The sequence below is a fragment of the Arachis stenosperma genome, chromosome 6, assembly GCF_014773155.1.
Source record: "Arachis stenosperma cultivar V10309 chromosome 6, arast.V10309.gnm1.PFL2, whole genome shotgun sequence".
Taxonomy (NCBI): domain Eukaryota; kingdom Viridiplantae; phylum Streptophyta; class Magnoliopsida; order Fabales; family Fabaceae; genus Arachis; species Arachis stenosperma.
The window spans coordinates 133,254,697-133,265,997 of NC_080382.1; the positions used below are offsets into that span (position 1 = coordinate 133,254,697).

At 32.4% G+C, this 11,301-nt stretch overlaps 2 protein-coding genes across 2 annotated transcripts; one reads left to right on the plus strand and one right to left on the minus strand.

The window, feature by feature from the left end:
• Positions 1-5,012: 5,012 nt before the first annotated feature.
• On the plus strand, positions 5,013-6,580 carry LOC130936627 (UDP-glycosyltransferase 90A1-like). The gene has a single exon (XM_057866722.1). It carries the CDS (start codon positions 5,082-5,084, stop codon positions 6,486-6,488), a length of 1,407 nt encoding a protein of 468 aa, XP_057722705.1. The 5' UTR covers positions 5,013-5,081; the 3' UTR covers positions 6,489-6,580.
• A 1,858-nt stretch (positions 6,581-8,438) lies between these two features.
• Positions 8,439-11,087, minus strand: LOC130934679 (cyclic nucleotide-gated ion channel 18). Its single transcript, XM_057864223.1, has 6 exons — positions 10,617-11,087; positions 10,325-10,537; positions 9,921-10,234; positions 9,584-9,695; positions 9,246-9,482; positions 8,439-9,164 (listed from the first exon to the last, which is right to left on the minus strand). The coding sequence occupies exons 1-6, from the start codon at positions 11,085-11,087 to the stop codon at positions 8,439-8,441; spliced, it is 2,073 nt and encodes a 690-aa protein (XP_057720206.1).
• Positions 11,088-11,301: the final 214 nt, after the last annotated feature.

Sequence of the window (11,301 nt, forward strand, 5' to 3'; positions counted from 1 at the left end):
TGCCTTTTCAGGGCTTTTTCATTTGATTTGTTTGACTTCTCTAATATTCTGCAAATGTAAATTTCCATTGTTCCTTATAATTCTGCAATCGTCATGGTATTCATATCGTGGAACTCTAGTATTATAATCACCACATGGTCATATTTTATCAGCATGGTGCTAAGAATTTTCTCCACCACTTTACTGTCGGACATGTCTTCTCCATAAATTCTTATTAATTGACAAGATCTGTAACATGAGTAAAATATTGCTCAACAGTTTTTAAACTAGATATCTCGTACCTTTCATATTCTCTTTGCAAAGGCTGTACCTTTGCTTTTTGAATTTTATCTATACTTTTGTATGACAGCCTCAACGTGTTCCATGCTTCTTTTGTACTTTTGGCATTTGCTATTTTGCCAAACATCGTATAATTTACATCTTGGTGAATTTGAGACAGTACCAATTAATCTATCCTCTGTTGCAGCATTAGCTTCTTCTGCAAACCTGGTTCATTAAAATTTTACAGGTTCTGGGTTTTCAAATGGATAGAGATCAAAGTCTCCCAGTAACTGTTGTCGAGTTTTTCATCTATTTTGGGACTGGACCACACAACATTGAAAGTGCTTGCTATACTGACTCTATGAACAAACAACTATATGAGAATCCTCTCACACCTCATAAACTCTTAAACACCAGGAGGTGTTGGATTTATCAATTCTGATACCAAATATAAGTATAATACCCACACTTTATTAGTCTCAAGATCACTCACTCACATAAATAGTGCTATCATATTTTTCATTTCTCAAACTCATTAACACACTCACAAAAAAGAAGAGAATTTCTAAAAATTCAATACATTTTTTTATTCATATAGAGAGATTATTAAAATACATGAGTTTTAATACTTTATGTAGGCAAAGTATGATAACATACTTAATTGCTAATAAAAAAGGTTATTATTGACTATAAACAACTAAACATAAATTGTAATGAAAATAATAAAACTTGTAAAAAGTTTAAACCAATATTATTAACTATTTTTAGTATGTAGTTAAATTTTATAACTCATATTTGATTTTGCATTCTAAACCCTTCTAACATATTATAAGTAATTTGTATTATTTTTTAATCTTTTAAGATTTTGTAAAAAATATTATATGAATTATAAATTTTTAAATCTTCTAATAACTTGATAATATGTAAAATTTTTTAATTTTTTGTACTTTTATTTAATTTAACAACTTATTTATCTTATAATCATTCATGATAGTTTTAATATAAAAATAGATATAAATTAATTATTTTATCCAACAATATCATAGAGTCCTGCATGTTGGTCAATCTTTACGGACCAATTCTCGTAAAGAAGAATGTTATGTATTTAGAAAAATTCTAGAGTTAGTACTTTTGTTGAAATTTGATTAGTATTTAATTATTAAAAAAAAATTAATCTTATGTTATTAAATATTATTTTATACTATTAAAAATATTAATGATGATTAATTAATAGTTAAATATTACAAATTCGATTAATTTTCTAGCACTCCTCATATATTTATTATGCATTATTTTTATGTATAACTTTTTGTTAGTATTTTAAGTAAAAATTAAAAAAGAATAATGTAAAACAATTTATTTTTTAACGTAAAAAATTATACACTTAAAATACCATAAAAATAATATAAATATTATTTATTAATGATACGTGTTGCCTTATTACCATCAGAAGAAATTAAGGTAAAAGAAAAAAAGAAGTAAGAGCGAATTTAAATAAATAATTAAGGATTAGTTTGGTAATATTTTTTAGAGAGATATTTGTATTTTTCGTTTTGTATTTGATAAATTAAAAATTTTTGTGTTTATATTTACAGCTTTTAAAAATTAAAGATATTTTTAAAAATATATAAAAAAAATTTAAAATTAGTTTATACTTATTAAAATTAAAAAATCTAATATAATCTTATATAATAATAAATATTTAAAATTATTTTTATTAATTATTAACATAAAAAAAATAATTATTTTTTTATTATATATGTCTATTATAATCTTTTTTATTTTTAAAAATTATTTTATCAAACACAACTATAATATTTATACTTATTAAAAATTAATTTTAATTTTATTTTGCTAAGCAGAGGCAACTTTTATAAACTATTTTCAAAAAATAAAAATTTTACCACATTAAACCTAAAATTTTCTTTTGGTATTTGTTTGATAGCGATTAGCGAATGATTTGAGAATCTGTGGCTAATTCCCATGCTACCTGTGGCCTTTCCTAATTACATAATTTTTTCTCTGAATAGGTTAATCTATAAATTTAGTGATTAAAATATGGTGAATATTATGGTACTTAAAAGATGTTGCCTATTTATTAAAAAAGATTAAAAAATAATATTTAATTTAAAAGATATAATAATAAATAATTTTTAAAAAATTAAAACTTACTACAAAAGATAAATTAGACAAAATTTAAACACCAATTCATAGACATCATAAAATTGGTCTTAAAATATTCTAAAATTGACAATTTAATTAGTTTTAAAAAATATTGGTGTTCATTTGAAGATAAATTATTTAACAAAATAATCTAAAATCTAAACACTAAAAAAGACATTTTAGAATATTTTATCAAACGTTATTTATATTTAAAGCATTACGTGGATTTTGAATTTTTTAAATCTAAATGATCAAACTGCTGAGGATAAATTTTTGGTTTATTAAAAGTGTACCTTTCTGCACACTTAAAAGTTAGTCTTTTCTTTGGATGTATTTTATAAGAAATGGTATATACTACTTTCTTGTACAAGATATATATTAATGTATTAATAGATATTGAAATGTAGATATTAATGTGTCTATTAATAATTAACTTTTTATTGGTTTAATAGATATAATAACATCAACAATAATAATAAATATGATATAGTTAATATAATAAATATCCTACATATTGAAGAAGCCGTCTTAGGTTCAAATATTACGAGAATTTAATTTTAATGTATTGTTAGTCTAATATAATTTTAAACGTATATTTAAATATATAACATGTTAATAAAAATGATTATTTTTTATTTTGATTATGTAAATAATTATTTAAAAAACGAATATACTATTTCATCTTATAAATAATCAAATTAAAAAAAATAAGTTGTGCACAAATTTTTTTTCATATTCCCATGAGGAAAAGAAATGAGAAGCTGATTGGTGTTACTCAAATGTAAAACAAATAAAAAAATATTAATTATCTAATATTTTTCTTATGATAATATTTTACACTTTTGATATTAAATTTGCGCTAAAAATATATATTTAATTGTATATCTAATACCAGTATAATATAATTTAACATATATAATTTACAATTCTTTTTTTGAAAAAAAATGTAATTTGTACTCAATTATTTTACTATTTATTTGTTTATGAGATTGTAATTTCTCATGTTATTGTCATCATGAAACAGTGTAGCTAGTTGCTACACCGAAGATGTAAGAACATTCTCGCAGAATACAGGTATATTTTGTTCTTGTTTTTAAATTTAATATCTTTTAATTTTTATTAACAAAATTCTAAAATAAAAATATCAAAATAAAAATATAAACCAACTCTAAAATTTTGATTCGAGTTTTTTTTTTATTTTTATTTTTATAATTTTTTGAATTATTTTAAAAAACATAAAACAAAAAATACTAAACAATCCGTAAAATTTGTTATTTTTAATACAGTGCGATGTTATATATTCAAATCTTTTCGACAATTAAGTTTAATTAAGTTGGTTCAAATCAAATAAAAATCAGCTTTATTATTAACGCGTGGGAATACGTTATGTTTCTTTTTGTTCTTATTTTTTTTTACGTTTTTTCTTCATTTTTATACTCTTTCTCTTTCAGATAATTTTTGCAGTATTATATATATATCTTTTTTTTATTTGTTTTTTTTTTAATTCTTATTATGAGGATAAAGGAAAAGAATTATAAAAAGTTGGAAAAAAAAAAGATGAAGATAATAACGAAGAAGAAGAAAGGGAGGAAGAGTTTTAAGTTATGTAGATTTATCAAAAAATAAAATCAAATTTTTTTATTATGACACAAATTTTTTTAACACATTTATTGGATTGAATTCTTACCATAAATAAAAATAGCACCAAAATTTCATAATTTTAATATTAAAATTTTGTTATAGAATACAGAAATCTCTTCTTTAATGCTGTATTTTTTATTTTTTATTCTTCTTTCATTTTTTTTTCTTTTGTTTTTACATCTTTTTTTGGAGTATATACTTGAATAAACATATATTACAATCTTATTTAGTTAAATAATTATAGATTCACATTTATTGGATTGAATTATTGTTAGAAACAAAAATAACACCAAATTTATTTAAAGTGAGACTGAAATTTTTATGTCAAAATTAAGATATCTATGTTATTGTTAAAAAAATTTTAATATTATTTTTTTGATAAATTTTATATAATTTAAAACTCTCCTTCTTTTTCTTCTTTATATTCTAGTACTGTTTCTTCTTTTTTTATATTTTTTTTATTTATCTTATTTTATTTTTTAATAATTCTTTTTATTTCACTCTCTAACCATACCGGTAACGTTGATAATGATAGAGGAAGAAAAAAAAAATTTAAATAAAAAAAAAGGAGGAAGTGGCAACAGCAATAACACTGATGGTGTAATGGTAATAACAACAATAATAACAAAAAAAAACGGTATATTAAAAAAGAAGTGCGTGTGAATATTAAAAACGATTATTCAATTTAGTTGAATAAATCACTTAATTATAAAATATTTTTATTTTAATAATTATTTTAATTATTAATTTAATTTTTTTAATTTATACTTTTAAATATTAATAACTAATTACTTAAAGAAAATCTACTTGACAATTTAGCATTTCTAAGAAAAATACTGAAATCAGAATATTCTACTCAAACTTTAACTGTGTTCGGAAGCACTAGTGAATTAATTTCAGGGATAAATATGTTCAAATACGGCAACTTCAAGTGCACATGCCACAAAGCAAGTTCCTAACAACCATCCCCACACAAAAAAACTAGTGTAAAGAAAACAAAACGCAGCAAACAAGAAATGGGTTCAATCCCCTCCAAAGAATTCAACAGTTCCTTCCACGCACTTCTATTCCCATTCATGTCCAAAGGCCACACCATCCCCCTCCTCCACTTTGCCCGCCTCCTCCTCCGCCGCAATTTCTCCGTCACCCTCTTCACCACCACCGCTAACCGCCCCTTCATCGCCGACTCTCTTTCCGGAACCGCCGCCTCCATCGTCACGCTCCCGTTCACAGTCTCCACCACCAACAACGACATCCCGCCCGGAATAGAGAGCACGGACAAGCTCCCATCCATGTCCCTCTTCTTCGAGTTCGCCATGGCCACCGCCTCCATCCAACCGCACTTCGAGCAAGCCCTCGAGACCCTGCCACGTGTCAGCTTCATGGTCACCGACGGGTTCCTCTGGTGGACCCTACAATCCGCCAACAAATTCCACATCCCGAGGCTCGTGTTCTTCGGCATGAGCTGTTACAGCGTCAGCGTCTTTAGGGAAGCAGGGATGCAAGGAATATTCCATGGGCCCCAACCTGACGACGAGTTAGTCGAGTTGACTCGGTTTCCATGGATCAAAATCTGTAAGGAAGACTTGGAGCCAAGTTCCAGAAACGCCGAACCAGGGAGTATCCCTTACGAGTTCAACGTGAAATCGGTTGGAGCCTCGGTCAACAGCTACGGCACTGTGGTCAACAGTTTCTACGAACTAGAGCCTCTGTTCGTTGACTATTTGAAAACCACGAATACTTCTCATAAGTATTGGTGCGTTGGTCCGTTGTGCCTCGCTGATGACGTGGGTAGTTTTTCGGGTACGAAGGAAGCGAAATGGATGACGTGGCTGCATCAGAAAAAGAAGTGCTCTGTTTTGTACGTGGCTTTTGGGTCACAGGCGGAGGTTTCGAGGGAAGAGTTGGAGGAGATAGCGATGGGGTTGGAAGAATCCATGGTGAGTTTCTTGTGGGTGATAAGAAAGAAGGATTGGGTTGTACCAAAGGGATTCGAAGAGAGGGTTGAAGGGAGAGGGATGGTGGTGAGGGAGTGGGTGGATCAACGGGAGATACTGAATGATGAGAGAGTGGGTGGGTATGTGAGCCACTGCGGGTGGAACTCGGTGTTGGAGAGCGTGTGCGGCGGGGTTCCGATGGTGGCGTGGCCGATGATGGCGGAGCAGCACGTGAACGCGAGGATGGTGGAGGAGGAGTTGAAGGTGGGGATTAGAATGGAGACGTGTGATGGGAGGGTGAGGGGGTTTGTGAAAAGAGAAGGGGTGAGCAAGTGTGTGAAGGAGTTGATGGAAGGGGAGAGAGGGATTCAGTTACGTCAGAATGTTAAGGTGTTGGCTCGGATGGCTAGGATGGCTGTTCAGGAAGGTGGTTCCTCTTGGTCAGCTTTAGACCATCTCATTCATGAGTTATGCTGGAAGAAGTAGAACAAAATATATGATTTATCTTCTATTCATTTTATTAAACATTTTTTATAGACACAAATTATTTAATATATTTATATTTATTATTAGTTTTATATTATTTTTAGTGTGTTAAGAAAAAAAATTCTATTTATGTCGATATTATTGATAGAAAAATTAATTTTTACATCTTTATGACCTTAATAAAAAATTTGAGTGACTTGAACAAACCAAGGTAACCTCTAAACGTTCTAATTTATCCAAAATAGCTAAGGTATTGCTAACAAAGAGTGAAATTCAATCAAACAGTACGTTGTTCTACCTGGTCAAAAGAAGGAATTAGGAAGGGATGGTATCAAGTTCGAGAGGTTATCTATATGGATGCATGGTTGATTTGTGATAGGCGCAGTAATTAGTTGCTGGAAGACATGCAAATTAAAAGGACAGCAGCAATGATGCTGCCATTGTTGGATAGGAAGGAAACGCATAAGGTAGAAGCTGGTGATGAACAAAAGATGGTGATGCCAATTTATAATTGCAGGTGAATGTATGTATTCCACATTTCCACTAACAATTCTGTTTATTGATTTATTGCAACACTTAGTCCTCTCTTAAAAAATGTATTTTTATTATTTATAGCCTAAACAGTATGTGCAGGTGCAGTCTTATTTTAAAAACGTTTGAATTTTTTTATCATGCATTATATCTTACAAAATTAAATGGTTAAATAGAAACACTAAAATACTATGTATTTAACATATATTTCTACGTTATTACGATTCTATTTTCTCCTATACGATGTCTATTTATTTATTTAGTACATGGTCACTAATGTGGATATGTGGTTGATTTGAGATAAGCAATTAGGCGGCGAAAGAACAGTGATATATAAGCTACTATTGGGTAGGAAAGGAACTCCAGCGGTACAGATAATTCTAAGTTCCTAACTGAACGAATGCACTAGGAAGACGGTGATGAACAGAACGAAGGTGATGTCAATCTATGTCTCAAACTTGTTTTAACACATTTAATGTTCAAATTCTAAAGACTTTCTCTTCAACTAAGTTACGAGTCTACGTTACTACTACAAATTGAAAGGGCAATTTGCCAGGACAACTTTTGTGGCTTCTCTTCATATGCTTCTTGGCCCCCTGACACCCTTCATCACATTTACTTTACCTCATTCAATCAAGTCCTATGAAGATAAATTCTCCTTTAAACTACCTTACATCTAAATGATCCAATAACATGTAAGTTTATTTTTCATTTGAACCATATTCAAGCGCTTACATCCAGAGAACACCCTTAAGGATAATTTCTCAACTTCAAAAACGTCATGATTATGCAAATTAAACCAACTAGACCATGTAACGTTTAGTATAGTTTTAACATAGTCCTTTTAAGGCTTATGCAAATCTCTACATTCTTATACTTCGGTTGACAATTTACAAAGTGAATTTTATATATTTTACAACACTACGGTCTACTATTAATATAATGAACTTTACTAAAAAATCTTACAAGCATCACTAAAAAGCTTCTGACAAATGTAGAAATAAACCAAAATTTTCATGTCCAAGTATGATGATATGGCAACAAAAGAATCAATATGATACATAGTCTAAGTGCATTCATGTTTCTGGCTGGTGTCTAGTGACCTAACGCCAATATGTTACGAAGAAGATGCAAGTAGATTCATCATTGAAGACAAAGAACTAGGATTGTGAATTTTGATCACCGATACTAATCTATTTGTATATACCTTCTATATATCCAAGTCATAAAACTTCCTATATAGAATCAAGTTAAAACTCTTTTTCTTTTTCGTTTCCTTTTCCTTTTTTTTTTCAGCACATGCTATTGCTAGCTGTGTTTGGATACTTGGCATCTTTGAGAAAAAACAAAAACCTTTTTGGTTGTGGAGATTGAAATAGATATCTTTCTTCTAACTCAAAGATAAAATCCAAATCTAACCTAAACTTCCTCACGATCTACAGAGAAGTCAGGTTCATCAGGCTTGAACAACTGTGGCACAGGATCACTGCCACGAAGCTTAGCTTTCCTTGTATTAGCCGCAAACCTTGAAGCCAAAATGGTTGTACTAATGTTCTGAACCTTTCTCACATTCCCTGGAGATGATGATGATCCTCCACTTTGATCCATTTCTCTGTCCTTCTCAGGGAGAGACATGTAAAAGTGTCCCTCCTTCAAAGACAACTCCCTCGCCGCTTTCCTCTTCTGATACTTTCGCCATGCGGCCTGTATGAAACAAGAAGCCCATGTCCTCCATTGCTGGGAGTAGTACCTAAACGCGTGCTGGAGTTTCTTGCTATGAAGCCGCTTGAATTGACTGGCCACGAACTTTAGATCCTCTGCTTCCAACGCGAAAGCTTCGACTTCTGATAAAGCTTTTACAGTTCGAGTAGAGGAAGGCAGGTTGAGGGTGGAATTTGGCATTAAGGCCCATGTCAACAGCTCCTCGCCGCAAAAGTCGCCAGGCCTAAGTGTGATGGAATTGTAGAAACCAGACCTTCCTCCATTGGTTGTGGAGCTCTCCAATTGTCCTCGAATTATGAACAACATTTCGTCCACCGGATCTCCCTCTCGGAATATATATGTGCCTTCTGTGCTTAATGATGACACCAGCCGTTCACAGATTGCATCAAGGAGCTGGTCATCCATTTGTGAGAAGAAAGGGACCTGTGGATACAAATTAAAACAAAATCTTACTCTGTATACTATGTATGACACACATTGATTGAGAAAAGAGAAAATACATACACGTCGAACAAGAGAAAGGCACAAGTGGTGTTGAATTTCACGACGGAGATCCAAAGGTAGATCAAGTAGTATGGACTCTTCATTCACTCCTCTGGTGGCAAGCCATTTATACTGAACAAAGCGACGAACGCGTTCCTGCAAGTCTGGAGGCAATTGGCGATGTCTCATCCATTGCTCAGTGTCATTCTTCCTAATCCTCCATTCTTCAAGTCTAACTGACATTGATTGCAAGTATGTCTAAACAATGGAGCACAAAAAAACTTGCATCTTATTTTCAGGTAGCAAAAAATATATATGGACTAATAAAGAATGCATGAAAAACCGGATGGTTTTGTTACCTGCATGTTTCCAATCAAAAGACAAAACAGAATTAATCCAGCAAGACATAAGAAGATGCAGAAAAATGTCTCTGGGAGGTATGTGGTTGTGTCCAAATTCTGTCCATACGAGCTAAGAGAAAAAAAAAAAAAAAGGACAGACTGAAAGTTAAAAGTGATAATCATTAGCAAAAATTGTTAAACTTCAAAAGATTTTTGCTACAAAGACAAATACTAGAATTTAGACATTTTCATCCACATAAATACACTTTATGGATCCTTGTATAACAAAAATTAGTAATGTTTGGTTGATATAAACTTGAGTTTGCAATAGTAGTAAAATATAGCAGCAGCATACCTTAAATTTCTTAATCCCCACCAAAGACAATAGAAGTATCTTTCCACAAAGTTAGTAGTAACAACATCATTGAGAAAAGCATCTGCAAACATGCCAAACTTATACTTGACGTTGAGCTTGGCCTTGGGATCGCATCTGTTAATAACTTGAGTGACATTTAGCCAGTGTTGCCTTGCAGGTAAACTCACACTGTTACAATCAAGAAAAGTAGGCAAGCAAGTTATGGTTTTTGATCTATTCTCTCTTTCGCACTCTGCTTTCCAGCAGTTGAATTGTCTCCCAATTGAGGACAGATACCACGTTGCTCCTGTAATCTGTTTCACATTTCATGTTTCAACAACAAAATTATTAAATTATCAAAAAGAAAGAGGTGCATGCTTTAATCATTTCACTGGTGATCTTACATGACTAGCTAGCATGTAGAGAAGAAGATTGTATGCGGCTGCAATCCAGGGGGTTTTGGCAATAACGCCAGTGGTTTTCGTGATACGCTGGTTCAAAGGGAAGATAAGAAAGAGCCTGGGAATATACTGAATTAGAACAAAGAGTGCAAGAGTGTTGTTGGCATGATCCGTTGTTGAAGAACTACTTGCTGGAATCACCAACCAAATCACAATCTGCATTGTGTGACCAAAAGAAAATAAGTTAAGCTCTGAAAAGTCGTTCATATTGTAAAGAAAAAGAAAATTGACATGCCTGGGGCAAAGGAATAGTGGCGGCAAGGTCGATTACAAAATCGGACTTCAAGTAGCGCATGGCGATTTCGTGAGGGTCCATGACAAGGTCACCGCGGCCGAAGACTCTAGAATTGGGGGCGACGAAGGCGGTGCGGAACTTCAAGACCATGTGGAGGATGTAGAAGAGATCGGCAAAGGTTCGCATAATGGTGACGATGATGCTGAGTCTGGGGTCCGCCTTGAGGCAAGCGGTGCCACCCACCGTGGGGAGGAAGAAGTAAAGAGGGTCCACGAAGAGAGCGAGGAGACTTGCCACGAGGAACACCCTGTTCCAATACGCAACTATGTCGCTGTCCGGGTCTAGGATCTGGTAGCGCCATAGGATCTGGAATGCGTTCTCCTCGTCAGAGTTGGCGGTGTTTCTAGTTCTTGATCGGAGTCGCCCGAACTGGCGGAACTTTGACGCCGGCGTCGAAATTATTCTATACATCTTCCATGGCGGATTCCGGGGTTAACGGATTCCGCTGGCCAACCTTAAGCGCCGGGAGTATAGTTACTGATGAAGCAATGGAGCGATATTGAGAGATAAATGGGGTTAATTTGATATGGTAGAGAAGAAGCTAAGAGGAGGAGGAGGAAGAAGAAGAAGGGAATGAGGATTATTGGGGGAAGGCAAGGGAGTAGGAGAGAATGGAAAAAATGGT